Genomic DNA, 16,308 nt, shown 5'->3' with positions numbered 1-16,308 from the left:
TGAATATTAGAATGTATACATGTAAATAAAATATTAGGACAAAAGGGAAAAGGTACCATAAGAAATATAAATAAAGGTGAAAATATTTAGCATCAAGAAAGGCAGAAACAAGTTAACTTTGAATCTAACCTGAATTATTACAAAGGAAAATGGATGAAAATGCTCAATGAATATAAAGTAGGTCTAATTAAAGCATAATACCTTAAAAGTATCCTTTTATGGTAACAATTGTCAATAAATACTTAATAAAGGCCACACATGACAAGCCCACAGCTAATAATATACTCAACAGTGAAAGGTCAAAAACTCTTCCTCTGAAATCAGGAACAAGACAAGGGTGCCAATTCTCACCACTCCCATTCAACATAGTACTAGAAGTCCTAGCCAGAAAAATTAGGAAAGAAAAAGAAAAAAATGCATCCAAATAAGAAAGGAAGAAGTATAATTGTTTTTGTTGGTAGGTTGTATGATCTTATATATTGAACACCTAGAAGACTCCACCAAAAAGCTCTTAAAAGTAATAAACAGATGCAACAAAGTTGCAGGATTCAAAATACAAAAATCTGTTCTATTTCTCTACATTAATAATGAACCATCTGAAAAAGAAATAAAGGAAACAATCCCATTTACAATAGCATTGAATACATTAAAAACTTAGGAATAAACTTAACCAGGTTGGTGAAAGATCTATTCCTAGAAAACTATAAGACTTCAATGAATGATATTGAAAAAGACACAAGTAAATGGAAAGATATCCCATGGATTAGAAAAATAAATATTATTAAAATGTCTGTACTACCCAAAGCCATCTGTAGATTTAGTGCAATCCCTATCAAAATTCCAAAGGCATTTTTTTATAGAAATAGGAAAAAAAATAGTCTCAAAATTCATATGGAGCCACAAAAGACCCCAAATAGTCAAATTAGGCTTGAGCAAAAAGTAGAAAGCTGAAAGCATCACACTTCCTGGTTTCAAATTATATTACAAATCTAGTAATCTAAAGACAATTATCATATGATCTCTCTGATATGAGGAAGTTGGGAGGCAACATGGGAGGTTTGGGGAGTAGGAAAGGAATAAATGAAACAGATGGGATGGGGAAGGAAACAAACCACAAGAGACTCTCAATCTCACAAAACAAACTGAGGGTGGCCAGGTGGAGGGGATTAGGGAGAGGGTGGTTAGGTTATGGACACTGGGGAAGGTATGTGCTATGGCGAGTGCTGTGAAGTGTGTAAACCTGGCAATTCACAGACCTGTACCCCTGGGGCTAATAATATATTATATGTTAATAAAAAAGAAAAATTATATAACAAATCTAGTAATCTAGTAGTAATCAAGGCAGTCTGGTATTGCACAAAAAACAGACACAAAGACCAAAAGAACAGAACAGAGAGTCTAGAAATAAGCCCACACATATATAAGTAAGTAATATTTGACAAGGGAGCCAAGAATACTCAATAGGAGAAGGATTGTTTCTTCAATAAATAGTGCTGGGAAATTGGGAATTTACATGCAAAAAAATGAAATTGAACCCCGTCATACACCACTTACAAAAATTAACTCAAAATGGGTTAATGACTTAAATGTCGAGGTGCCTGAGTGGCATGGTTGGTTGAGCATCCACCTCTTGGTTTCAGCTCTGCTAGTGATCTCAGGGTCACAGGATTGGCCTTGTATTGGTTCTGCACTTATCACAGAGTCTGCTTGGGATTCTTTCTCCCTCTCCCTCCACTCCTCTCTCTCTTCCTCTCTCAAGTAGGTAAACAACTCCTTTCTAAATGGACTTAAATGTAATATCTGAAATGGTGAAAATCCTAGAAGGGCACAGTATACAAGCCAGGTCAAGGATTCCTTCCCTGTGATTTGACTTGATTTGATATGATTTGATTTTTTAGATTTTATTTATTTCTTTGAGAGAGAGAGCATGAGAGGGGAGAAGGTCAGAGCAAGAAGCAAACTCTCCGCAGAGCTTGAAGCCTGATGGAGGACTCCATTCCAGGTCTCCGGGATCATGACCTGAGCTGAAGGCAGTGGCTTAACCCACTGAGCCACCCAGGTGTCCCATTTTTTTGTTCTTGTTGTTAGATTTCCTTCCCTGTGATTTTAATTTTCAACCCTGAAGCAAGGTGTTTCTTTCCTTTTGTGTCATTTTGGAATGATGTTAAGTCCAAAAGTGCCCAAGGTACACTTCCTGCCAGTATTGAAGGTTCAGCTGAGAGGGTTCAGATATGCCCATGAGTGGATGGTGACCACCTGTGCCTCACAGTGCAGGAAGAGGCCCTCAAAGGAAGTTGGTGGGAGCTTCCTAGGGTAACGGTACTTCTAACAACTTCTCAGATGTTTGACTGTCAGCCAGTGCTTCTCTGAGGAACCATGGAAGACTAGGGAAGCTGGACAGAAGCATACTTTGTATGCTGTCCTCTGAGCTAAGTAAACAGTGAAACTGCCCTCCCCCCGTCCCCCACGACCTGTGAGCTGTATGGAAGCTCAGTGAGTAGCAATGAATCCAATACACTGTAGTGGTACACACAGGACATAGCATCACCTGAAACAGAAAAAAAATGAGACCAGCAACAGAGAGAAGCAGAGATGAGAGCTGAGAAAGAAAGAACTTTTGGTAGCATTTCAGCATTTGGACCCCGTCATCCATGACGCCTGATCCAACCCTTCTTTCCCCAGTTATATGAAATAAATGCTCTTAAGTTGGATATTATTCTGTTTCAAATGAAAGTGACCCAAGGCAGAAACTGGAACCAGGAGGGACAGACCTAAATGTAGAACTGCTTGGGTCAAGATAAGGAAGGTAACAGTAGAAGTCTCCCTATCTTTGGCTGAAAAGCTGAAATCCTTGCTATATGGAAGTGAAGCAGTAGGTCAAACTGTTATCTAGTATTTTGTGACTTAGAGAAATCCCCACCACCCTAAAAATAGGAATTTCATAGACTTGGTAAAGGCATCAGGCTATTGGGGTGAGAAAGCCAGATGACCCAGAACCTTCCCAAACACTTCCATCCTGACAAGGGTCATATCCTTCCCTGTTACCAGCTTTGGATGAATCCTGGGGTTGAAGGCAACACCTCATTCTTTCACTTTTCTAAGAGACAGAGACCAAGATGATGTTAATCTGAAGCCCAGGCAATTATTGCCTAGGACGGAAATCACAAGGGTGGGAACCCAAATTCAAAGATACTGATTTAACAAGATTTTTGGCCGTTGTTACTACCCAATGAGGCAACCCAAATTGATATAATCAGACCATCCACCAAGGTTTCAAGCCAAATGTATTGCCCCCTGGGCACACAGATTTGTGATTGTTCATTTCTTAAGACAGCCTTCCAAGCCCTTAGGGTAGACAGTGAGTTGCTAAAGCAATAGCGACCCCATCAGATAAAGTCTTCTGACCAACATTTCAGGTCCCATGATGACACCGATGGACACCAATGGAAATACTCCCAGTAGGAAGGCTCAGGAGCATCCCGACAGGCTGAATAAGGAACCCACTGCATATCAAGAGAAGGGAGCTGACAGAGATAGAAGGCCAGAGGATACTGCTTCCTTCTCTGTGACCCATTTCTAAGTGGTTCAGCCTCGCTCTCTTTTTTCCCTACTGACCTCCCTTCTCCATAAGAGGTGATCATCATTTATTTAAGTTCGTCACATTTATTTATTTATTTTTTAGAGATTTTATTTATTTATTTGACAGAGAGAAATTACAAGTACACTGAGAGGCAGGCAGAGAGAGAGAGAGAAGGAAGCAGGCTCCCTGCTGAGCAGAGAGCCCGATGCGGGACTCGATCCCAGGACCCTGAGATCATGACCTGAGCCGAAGGCAGCGGCTTAACCCACTGAGCCACCCAGGCGCCCCACATTTATTTATTTTTAATTGTGTTATGTTAGTCACCATACAGTACATCATTAGTTTTTGATGTAGTGTTCCATGATTCATTGTTTGCACATCATACCCAGTGCTCCATGCAATCTATACTCTCCTTAATACCCATCACCAGGCTAACCCATCCCTCCTCCCCTCCCTTCTAAAACCCTCTATTAGTCTCCCGGAGTCCATAGTCTCTTATGGTTTTTCTCCCACTCCGACTTCTCCCCCTTCACTTTTCCATTCTCCTAATGTGCTCCACGCTATTCCTTCTGTTCCACAAATAAGTGAAACCATATGCTAATTGACTTCCTCTGAAGGAGATTATGCTTAGTGAAGTAAGTCACAAAGAGGCCACCATCTTATTTCTAGCCTTGGGCACATCTATCCCATGCTTAACAACCACTCAGCCACATTGTAACTATAACACACAACACACAGCAAATAACAGGTCCCTGGTTAGTCACACAGGGGCCATTTCTTTATTCTCCAGTTTTTCCATTCCTCCCAGTTCTCAAGTTGTCAAAAGACAATAGCCACCTATGAAAAAGGGCTGCCACTTAAAGTAAGTATAAAACAGAGATGGACATGAAACAAACAAACAAACAAAACAAAACAAAACAAAAAAACAAAAAAACAAAAAAAAACCCTTTATGTAATATTTATTTATTTTTTTAATCTCATCCTAATTTTGGCTTTATTCCTCATCTCCCACTCTCATTCTTTTCTTGGAAATCCAAACTTGTTTTTTTTCTTAACAAAATGTTTAAAATCATCATCATCTAGACTCATAACAAAATTTCTTCTCTCCAAATGAGGGAAAACACAGCTCTTCTTATGCAGCATCTTCAAATATGCACGTTAATATATATTTTATAAACTATTTAAAATAAAACCCTTCATCCTTTGAGGTTATTGATATTTTCTAGCACACTGACACATCTCCCATAATACATTAATTCTACCCATTTTCATGAATGAGGTGGGAACTATACTAAAAAATAGGATTTTAATCCCTGAGGTGCCAGTTAAAATGGACAAGGTTGCCATTGCAACACAAGATTTAAAAATCAGCCTTAAATAATAATCATAAATCATGCTATCTGGATGAGTACCACCTCCATAGCACGGGGTCATTTAAAAAATTGCATTTACTGGGTTAAGTTCACCCTGCTTTTCCTAGCCTTCATGCCATGATAATCTTCCTTTTATAAAGGAATAACTCATAGCACTGAAGTCTGCAGAAACTTCTCAGATCCTCAGAAATCAAGAGAAACCACAGTCCTGTTTCTCTAATCTCCATCCACATTTCTGGAGGGGGTTTTTCAGCACCATTCCACGACCTGGAAAGGTTGATAAACAGGCTTGGTTTTTCTACTTCTCCGTTAATTTAGTCGAAAAGGAAAGCTGAGGTCTCCTGGCTAGAAAACGGGCATGTCCTGCTTATCTCTGCCCCCAGGACTTCAGCAGAACTGCGTTCGGCTCTGTGCCCACCCTCCCTGCGGACTCTGGCCCTCGCCGGCGGCTTCCTGCCCCGCGCGGGCTTCGGCTCCCACCACTAATAGTAGCGGTTCAAGCTCCTGGTCCCCGGAACCTCGGGCTGGCCATTCATCCAGATCTCCCTGATGATGCGCTCCCGCTCCTCCAACCGCTGCGCGCGCTCCAGCTCCTCCGCCGAGGTGAACACGTTCTTGTTCAAAGTCCTTTCAAAGCGGCGGTGTCTCCTGACCGAGATGTCAGACGCCGTGTCCGAGCTGCCATCCTCGCTGTCGCTGCTGTCGCTGCTGCTCTCTCGGTCCTGCAGGAACTTCTTCCGGGGACGCTGCCGGCAGTCCGTGTGGCAAGAGATCCTCATCACCAAGGCAGCCAGGGTGAGCACCAGCCCGATGCACACGCCCGAGACAAAGTACAGAGCTGCTCGCTCGGGATTTTCTGCAGAAGGAGGAAGAAGAGGCATTTGAGAGATGATGATTCTAGATGCGGGGAGCACCCAGGGCTCCCGGCCGCCTTGCACAGCTCTCATCACACCTCAAAACTCGGATGGTTACAAATACTGCCTTCCCATGGGACAAACTATAGAATGGATTCAAAACATAATTATCAACAAATGGTATAGGGCGTGTGAAATCATTTTCCTATAGTCTTGCAACTTTAAATTTGAAATAATTTCAGAATGAAAAGATAAAAGAAAGAGAAGTATTATTTAGGATGTAGTATAAGCAAGCAACTGTCCTTAGATGTCATTTGCTTAGAAGGTGTGTATGTGTTTAAAACCTATTTTTGCCTATAGGGAAAGATCCTTGGCTTCTGAATTTGTTCCTGCAACCCCTGAAGAACCTTTTAATCACAGATGTAAGCAGCATTTGGGGGGGAGCAACAAATTTATGGGTAAAATCAAGGATCAATGCCTCCTTTATTGTAACTATACCATCACAGGCCCAAGTCAACACATGTAGTTAGCTCCTGAGATGCCCCCCCCCCCCACACACACACTTCTTAGTATTCCAAATCTTACCCAAGCCCTTCCTTTGAGGGCTGGACCCCATAATCTATTTCTAAAAAACAGAATATGACAAAATTGATGGATGAGTCTAAGATTAGGTTACATAAGACCGACTTCCAACTTGCTTGTGCGTTCTCTCTGGCTTTTCTCACTCCCTTGCTCTGATGAAGCCAGCTGCCATGTTCTGAGCTGTTCTACAGAGGGGCCCACATGGCAAGGAACAAAGAGTAGCCTCTGGCTAACTGCCTGCAAAGAAACGGACCATGCCAACAGCCATGTGCAGGAGTTTGGCAGGGAAGCATGCCCTCCTGGTGCAGGCCTGGCCTGACCCAAACAAACAAGATAAGAAATGTGTGTTGTTTTGAGTCACTAAGTTTTGAGGTAATCTGCTGCACAGTAATTGATAACTTATACGATCACAGTTGGAAAACCAGTGTCGGTATTTTGTGATGGCCTCATCTGGTGACTTTGTGGGGGAGAAATCTGCGGTTTTCTTTGGTAAGAAAAGAAAATAATCATTCTGTTAATGTGCAGTATGCTTCGTGGGCCCACATCTCTGATGTGCTCCACAGGATGAGAGCCTTTGGGTGAATAGCCTTCCCTTTGTGGGTAAGTATAAGAACATAGGGGCACTCCTGGCCGTGGGTCCCAGGGCATGGTCAATCTGACAGGACTCAAATTGGCTTTTCAGCAAATTAGTTTTCCATAATCTCTATTCACTGGTTAGTATGACTCAAAACATACATTGTTTTGTGGGTTTTTAAAGAATATAAGTGGGATTATATATAATAACCTTTTTTTTAATATTCATGAAATAGAATATTTCTTAGAGAGATTTCCAGATATGCCAACAGCACTCTTTTTGACTGTTGCATAGTCTTCTGTAGTACAGACATATCAAAGTTTATTTAACTATCTCCTTATTACTATCACATAAATGGTTTATAATTTTTCAATATGATGAGCAATGCTAACGTCAAGATGATTGTATCCTTGTACACATCTCTTTATATACATGTAGAATTATTTCTTCAGATTAGTTATCTAGAAATATGGCAAATGCATCAAAGAGCATAGGCATTTTGAAGTTTTATGCATTCTAAATTGTACCCCAAAAAGGTTCTATCAGTCTAAACACAGCATATTGAATGCATGTGTTTATGATACCTCCTTCCCTCTGAAACTCCTACCAAAATGACAGTGATATGAATACAACAGACATAAATTATAGGTACAAAGAGGAGAGGCAAGAAGAAAATAGAAGACACTAATAGCAGATATGAGTAGTCAATAAACAATGTAAATGTGGTGAAAGCAGGGTGACATCAATATCATGGTGGTGTAATATCCCAACTTTTGGTGTCCCTTTTTTTAACAGCTAATTAAACATCCATCTACCAAAAAAAAAAAGTGTCTCTGTGGGAGTCTTCTGACCCAAAAGCATAAGCCAAGAAGCTCAGGAGGAGTCTCACCCAACCGCCTACCAGGTCATCCAGTAATAGACAGACCGCAGACAGACTTCAGTTAGGACTGTGAAATTAGCAACCACAACCCTGATCCTTCCCAGCTGTGTTTGGGGAAAATCTTGATAAGTGTTGACCTGGGCAAATACCCATGGATGAAACAGAATTCCAGCACATCACTGAAGGATACAAACAAACAAAACAAGTTTGAAGGAACTTTTCCAGCAGTGTCCCTCCCTGCCAAATTGACATAGCACAGAACTGAACTATCCCATGGCACCACTCCGTGGGGGGAAAGGAGAGCAGTATGTGAGTGCCTGGCTACCCTAGCTGTGCTGGATGCTGCATGGGAAACCCTTTTCCCTCCAGCAACACACAGAGTGCTAAAGCGGGACCTCCGCGACTGAGGGGAGGGAAGAAATTGGAAAGTGGTAAGTAAGAGTATCAAAGGATTATAAAGGGACATGGTTTGTGCTGACTGAGCTCAGGATGTCTGGAGAAAGTCCCACAAGCCTCTGGGAGAACCTCAGCCAAGGATCTTCCTACCAGGCAGACATCCTTAATACCCCAAGTGCTAGACCCATACCTTCCTTCACTTCCCTTACCAGCTCCAAGATTGGCCTCAAAAATCTGGTAAACTGGAATGCTATCGGAAAAACAGACCTGGCTCTGTGGGCAGGAGAGAAACTACAAACTTGAACTGTAGCACCACCTTCTGGAAAAAAAAAAAAGAGAGGTTTCCAGGAGCCAGCCAGGTGAGCTGGAAGATCCAGAGAAGACATAAAAGCTTAAGAATTCTGCCACAAGAGGGAGCAAGAAATGTGGAGCAGGTGTATAAAAACAAGGTCTGAGAGAACCCCATATACAATAGGACCAACAAACAATATACCCCATCCGAAAGCAACTAGGGAGGAGTTAGGGAGGTATCCTTTACTTAAAAAGCAAAGCAGCAACACAAAATTACAAGGAACATGAAGAATTAAGAAAATGTGTCATCCATCAACAGACATTTCTGCAAAGAAGACATCCAGATGGCCAACAGACACATGAAAACGTGCTCCACATCACTTGGCATCAGGGAAATACAAATCAAAACCACAATGAGATACCACCTCACGCCAGTCAGAATGGCTAAAATTAACAAGTCAGGAAACAACAGATGCTGGTGAGGATGCGGAGAAAGGGGAACCCTCCTACACTGTTGGTAGGAATGCAAGCTGGTGCAGCCACTCTAGAAAACAGCATGGAGGTTCCTCAAAAAGTTGAAAATAGAGCTGCCCTACAACCCAGCAATCACACCAATGGGTATTTACCCTAAAGATACAAATGTAGTGATCCGAAGGGGTACATGCACCCAACTGTTCATAGCAACAATGCCCACAATAGCCAAACTATGGAAAGAACCTAGATGTCCATCAACAGATGAATGGATAAAGAAGATGTGGTATATGTATACAATGGAATACTATGCAGCCATCAAAAGAAATGAAATCTTGCCATTTGCAATGATGGGGATGGAACTAGAGGGTATTATGCTGAGAGAAATAAGTCAATCAGAGAAAGACAACTATCATACGATCTCCCTGATATGAGGAATTTGAGGCAAAATGGGGGCTTGCAGGGGTAGGGAAGGAAAAAATGAAGCAAGATGGGATTGGGAGGGAGACAAACTATAAGAGACTCTTAATCTCACAAAACAAACTGAGGGTTGCCAGGGGGAGGTGGGTATGAAGAGGGTGTCTGGGTTATGACATTGGGGAGGGTATGTGCTATGGTGAGTGCTGTGAAGTGTGTAAGCCTGATGATTCACAGACCTGTACCCCTGAGGCAAATAATACATTATATGTTAATTAAAAAAAAAATTCTGATTAGGAAAATAAAAAAAGAAAAAGTGTGATCATCAAAAGAAAATCCTTGAATAAAAATTTTGAAGACATGAAATCTTATGGTCTAGCAAATAAAGAATTCAAAGTAACTGTTTTGAAGAAACAATGAGCTACAAAGAAACATAGGAGACAATTCAATGAAATCGGAAAAAAATACATGAACAAAATGAGATATTTCACAAGATAGAAACCATAAAAAAGAACCAGACAATTCTAGAGCTGAAGAATTCAATGACTGAAATGCAAAATGCAAGAGAGAGAATCTGCAGCACAGTAGGACAAATGGAAGACTAAATAAGTGACCTAGAAGAGAGTGCTTTTCAAATAACCCAGTGCAATGGGATTCAGTCAAATGTACAAATACTAGCATAATCAGGGTTCCAGAAGGAGAAAAGAGGAGGAAGGGTCCAGAAAGTTTATTTAACATATAATAGCAGAGAACATCCCCAAACTGAGGAGAGACTTTGACATCAAAGTTGACAAAGCTAATAGATCACCCTGTTACTGTAATGCAAAAAAACCTCAAAGCCACATTATAATGAAACTGATAACAATCAAAGAAAAAGAGTCCTAAATGTATCTAGAGAAAAAAAAATTATAACTTATAAAGGAGCCCCCACTAGGCTATCAGCGGATTTCTCAGCAGAAACCCTACAGGCCAGGAGAGAGTAGAATGACATAGTGAAAATGTGAAAAAAAAAAAAAAAATTAAAGGAAAAAAGTACCAGCCACGAACACTCTATATGGCAGTTATTCTGCAGATACAAAGCAGAAATAAAGACTTTCTCCATGAAACAAAAGCTGAAGGTATCCTGCCTTATAAGAAATGCTGAAAAGAGTTCATCAAGCTGAAGTGAAAAGATGCTAATTAGTGCCATGAAAACCTCTGAAAGTGTACAACTGTAAAGTGTATACTGTAGTTAAGTATGCAGTCAGATTTGGAAAACTCTAAATGTGTAATAGAATGGTATGTTAACCACTAAACTATAGTATAAAGGTTAAAGGAAAATAAAAGTAACAGTAACTGTTACAGTCTGTTAATGAACACAATGTATAAAAAGAGGTAAATGGTGTCATCAGAACTAAAGAGGGGAATAAAAGTGTGGAGCTTTTGTATGCAGTTGAGAAGCTCTCAATGTTCTACTAATGAGCATAATGTTAGCTATGGTTTGTCATATATGGTCTTTATTATTTTGAGGTATATGCTCCTTTTATACCCAATTTGATGAGGAATTTAATCATGAAAGGAAGTTGTATTTTGTCAAATGCTTCTCTTTCATCTATTAAGATCATCAAGGAAACATAGGGAGATGAAATCACTGTCTTTAAGAGATAGCTGCACTCCTGTATTCACAGCAGCATTATTTACAATAACCAAGACATGGAAACAACCTAAGTGTACATTAACAGATGAATGCATAAAGAAAATGTGTTATGACCTTAAGTACATTATGCTAATTGAGATTAAGTCAAAGTAAGACAAATACTGTATGATATCACTAACACATGGGATCTAAAAAAGACCTTCTCCTAAAAACAGGGTATAGTGATGATTAATAAAGGCTGGAGAGAGAGAGAATTGGGTATATGTTGTTTAAGGCTACAAATTTGCAACCAGTAGATAAATAAGTCCTGGAGGCTTAATGCACAGCCTACTGAATATAGAAAACAATATTGTATTATAGACTTTCAAGTTGCTAAGACATAAGATCTTAATTGTTCTCACCATGAAAAGAAAGATAATTAGGTGATGTGAAAGTAGTTAATATTACGATGGTAATCATACTGCAATATATAAATGTTTCAAGTCAACACCTTGTCACCTTAAATCTATACAATATTATATGCCAATTATATCTCAATAAAAATTAATTGAGTGCTTGATGTAAATAAATAAATAAATAAATAAGCAAGAAAGCAGTGAAAGAGAATAAAACTGAATTCTGTCTCGTTGATATCCAGCAAAGGAAGAGGATTGAGGGAGCTCTTGCCTTGAGGAACTTGACAGTCCAGCAGGGGAGAAGACCCACCCATTCCCATACCAAAAGGAAGAGTTTCTGTAGCAACCTGAAGAGGGATCTCCAGAAACACAAAGGTGAGTGGAAAAGCTCAAGTTCAGATATGTGGGTCTGAGAAGGCTTTCCCCAAAGGATATCCCAATCCGGGCTTTCACCAGGATGGAAAACCACTGGGCAGACCAGCATTAATTTGCAGCCTCATCTCATCATCTTTTAAACACTACTTACCTACCCTGCTCAATTGTGGTAAAGGTTAAAGGGATTGCAGGTGACCAGCATAAAGAGATTATCCAAGATCGTGGCAGAGATAGGCATTCAATAAAAGATAACTCTATTTTTTTTCTTCCTTCCTTCCTTTCTCCCTTTCTTCCTTCCTTCCACGTTCTCTGCCTCCCTTCCATCCAACCCTCCATCCATCTAATCCATTTTCCTCATCCTCACTTCCTTCTCTTCTCATCCCACCCTTTCTTCCCTGTGAGTGTGTCTCCATGTTCTGCACCCTGCCCTCACCACCCCGCTATTACACAGGTTAACTTTGAAGATGGTTACTCAACTTGATCCCGGGAATCACTATTCTCCCTCTAGCTTAACTAGTGCATCCATCCTGCTACTCTAACCAGAAAACATACTCTTTTACCTACAGCTTTCAGACAAGGGTCTCCAGAAAAAAGCCCAGTAAAAGCAATGAGAGCGGGCAAGGGAGTTGACTGGGCCTCACTGGTTCCTGAGGAGATGACTCAGGGCTGATTTTCACAGCTGATATAATTTATTTTGTTTTTCTTCATCATGCTTCTGCAAAAATCGAAACTGTAGCTCTATCATGGTTGTTTTTTCTAGTCTCTGCTCCAGGTCACTTCCTTTTGGCCAATGATCCACCCTGGTCTTGGCCAGATCCAGACAGCTGTTAATTGCCCAGGAAGTAGAGTGGGGAGGGCTATTGTCAGTTGTTTTCCCTCAGTAAATAAAAATAAATGTATTGCTGTATCTAGCTTCCTGCAGGGTCATTGTTTTCATGGGCAGGAAGAGGCTCTATGTGGAGGTCCTGAGCTAATTTCATTTGCACCCTTGGGGGTCAGATCATGCCCAGCAGCATCCATCTAGGCCTGATCAGCTGGTCTCTGTGCTTGTGTAACTGGTTCCCCTGCCTAGACTCCTGACCTCAAAGCTTGCAATCCTCCCCCACTTTTTTTAAGATTGTATTTATTTATTTGTTTTTATTTTATTTTAAGAGAGAGCAAGAGCAGGTGGCAAGGCAGAGGCAGAAGGAGAGGGAGAAGTCAGGTTTCCTGCTCAGTTCCCCACTGAGCAGGGAACCTGACTTGGGACTCCATCCCAGGACCCTGGGATCATGACCTGAGCTAAAGGCAGACACTTAACCAACTGAGCCACCCAGGTGCCCCAAACTTGCAATCTCTTGATTGGAAAGAAAAATGTTTTGCAAATAGGTTTTAAAGAGAGTACTGGGGCTTTTGTAGAATCAGGAAGCATTCAGCATAATCTCTTCTCTGAACTCTTAAAGCATTGTTAGAATTCCTCTTTATGGGATTCTGCCCCTCCCCATAAAGAAGCAAAAACCCCCACTAACACTTCTGTCCTCTACGAAATGCTGGAAAAAGCTGCCCTCCTTCTCCCAGCCCTGGCTTGTTCTTCCTCGGGAAGAGGGGCTATGGGAGCATCGCTCCCCCACTAGGCTGGCTCTGGAGGATTCTCTTTCGCTTCCGCCTCTTTCATCTTCTCTTACCACCTATCCAGGCCATAAGCACCCCCAAAAGAGGGCTTCCTTTACCTTACCCATCATCCTAAACCACCCTGCTCACCTTCCTTCATCTATAGCAGGAAAGACCTATGGTCCTATGACCCTAGGACTAAGGGGAGCTTAGAAGCTTGTAGAAGGCCCTGAACATTCTCTGCCCTGGTGTAACCAATGGTGCACTTGATACCCTATTCTGATGCTTTTCTGGTTCCTTGAGTCTGGAAGGGAGGAAGAATATGATTAATTAGCCCCTCTGATCTAGGCAGCACTTTATGTAGTTGCATGATAATTAGTTATGTAATGACTATCTTTCCCATACAACAGTGAGAAATTTGAGGGCAGAATCCACCTGATTCACTTTGGATTTCCAGAACATCCAGCACATTGCCTTGCTCATTGTTTGCATCTCACAAATATTTACTGAATTAAATCATGAATATACAATTTCTAAAAGTCCAGTTAATAAACTTATCATATATGGATAAATATGTATATATGTGTATATACGTGTGTATACATATAAATGTAAGGGATGAAAAAAATTTATAAAATCACCTTAAGCCCACAACCTGAATATAACTACACACTGTGTAATGTAGTGAAGTGAATTTTCCTCTATTCTTTCTTCCTATCCTATAAATATGTACATATTTATTTATATTTACTTGGTTGCATTTTATGTTTTCATCTGCATACCTTTTTTGTTTGTTTGTAAGGCTATGTTTAAAAGCATGGGGCGCTTGGGTGGCCCAATGTGTTAGGCCTCTGCCTTCAGCTCAGATCATAGTCTCAGGGTCCTGGGATTGAGCCCAGCATTAGGCTCTCTGCTCAGCAGGGAGTCTGCTTCCCCCTCTCTCTCTACCTGCTCCTCTGCCTACTTGTGATCTCTCTCTCAAACAAACAAACCAATAAACAAATAAAATAAATAATAATAATAATAAATAAACAAATAAATAAAATCTTTTAAAAAAAAGACTATGTTTAGAAGCAGTCTTAGGTTTACAAAAATATTAAGAGGGAAGTACAGAGATTCCCCATAACCCTCACCCACACATACCCATAGCCTCTCCCCTTAGTAACATCCCCCACCAGAGCAACACATTTGTTATAACTCAGGAAACTACACATCATACTGACACATCATAATCACACAGCATCCATAGTTTACATTAGGGTTCACTCTAGGTGTTGCACATTGTATGGGTTTGGACAAGTGCAGAGTCAGAGTACTTTTGTGTATAATGCTACTTCCTTTTCTGCTTGTTTCACGTGTTGCCTTGTAGTGCATTCTCAAAAAAGGAATCTTTGTGTTAGAGGGCATACATATTTTTAAACCTCTTGAAACATATTGCCAGTGGCTTTTCAAAAGTCATACATTATACTTTCTTGCCATCAGCTGCGTGTGAAAGTACTACTCTTATCAAACCCTCTCCAGGAGAGTATAGTTCAACTGCTAAAATTTATTCTAATATGATAGGTCAATAAATGGGTTATTTATTCCACAAAAATTTACTGTTAGTCTACAGTGCCTTTCAGGCTAAAAACACAAAAGTTCTCACTCTCAAAGGATTACCAGTATAATGGGAATAACATGAAACAGAAACTATGGTACTTTCTTCAAACCCCAAATTTGTGACTATCAATAGAGTTATGCTGGGTTAGGCTCCCTCACTGCTAAGAGACCACCTCTCTCAAGCCAATCTCATAGGAAAAAGTGATTCCTATTCTAGCTGACTATTACATAGTTCACACCGCTGTACTTAATGTTACACATTCAAAGAATATCGGGCAATAGGCATTAAGGAGAGTGCATGATGTGATTAGCACTGGGTGTTATATGCAACTTATGAATTATTGAACACTACATCTGAAATTAATAATGTACTCTATGTTGGCTAATTGAATTTAATTTTTTTTAAAAAGGAATATTGGTTAAATGAAAAAAAAAAAAAAAAGTGATCCCCCAGCATATCTGCACTGGAAAAAATTACTGTAAACAAAGTTAAAGTTCTTGGCATTTGCCAAAATTATGAAAAATATTTTAAATAGGCCACAGAGACAAAGGGCTAGTATATAAAGAACACCTAGAAAGAGCATTAAGAAAAAAAGACCAACAACCAATAAAGAAAATGGGCAAAAGATACGGCCAATTCACAGAAAAAGAAATACAAATGGCCCTTCAATGTATGAAAAGCTGCTCACCCAAAGTAGGACTTAGCACACTGTGGCTCAGGGGCCAAACCTGACCACTTTGTGTTTTGTTGTTGGCACACAGCTGCGCCCATTCATATACATTCTGTCTGTGTCTTCTTTCATGATAACAGCACAGGAGTTCAATAGAACAGAGACTGTATGGCTCACAAAGCCAAAAGTATTTATTATCTGACCCTTTACAGAAAACATGTGCTGACCTGTGACCTAGAGGAACAGAAATTAAATGGCATTTAGATGTTATTTTCCATTTATCAGATTGTCAAAAATCCAACAGTTTGAAAATAGTTTGCAGGACCTTCTGATGCAGCTTAAAAAGAGTAAATGGGTAAAACTCCTTAAGTGGCACTTTGGTGATATTGGACCTTAACTCATAATTTATACACTCTTTGATCCAAGAGTCTCACTTTTGGGAACTTACTCTGCAAATGCACGTGAACATGTATGTGTGCCCACAGGATTTATTGCAACTCTGTTACTCTGCTGGAAAAGATTTGAACCACTACCTCTGGCCAACAGAGGACTGGTTAAAATTATGGTTCATCTGTGCAAAGGAATAGTATATAGTCATCTAAAAGGAGGAAGCCCTCATACACT

The 16,308-nt window shown here is 40.4% G+C and overlaps 1 protein-coding gene across 7 annotated transcripts in view; it reads right to left on the bottom strand.

Annotated features, from left to right (window-relative positions):
• Nucleotides 1-4,638: 4,638 nt before the first annotated feature.
• The window catches only part of EVA1A (eva-1 homolog A, regulator of programmed cell death), a 50,013-nt gene continuing 38,343 nt past the window's right edge, over nucleotides 4,639-16,308 (bottom strand). For all 7 annotated transcript variants that reach the window (XM_082744327.1, XM_082744332.1, XM_082744326.1 and 4 more), the window contains one exon: nucleotides 4,639-5,809. In XM_082744327.1, coding sequence (XP_082600453.1) covers nucleotides 5,436-5,809 — 374 coding nt within the window. In that variant the 3' untranslated portion in view covers nucleotides 4,639-5,435. The remainder of the gene's footprint in view (nucleotides 5,810-16,308) is intronic.

This window comes from Mustela nivalis (assembly GCF_964662115.1).
Source record: "Mustela nivalis genome assembly, chromosome: 8".
Lineage (NCBI taxonomy): Eukaryota > Metazoa > Chordata > Mammalia > Carnivora > Mustelidae > Mustela > Mustela nivalis.
Note: the sequence above shows the minus strand (reverse complement) of the source record. Positions and strands in the feature narration are given on the sequence as shown.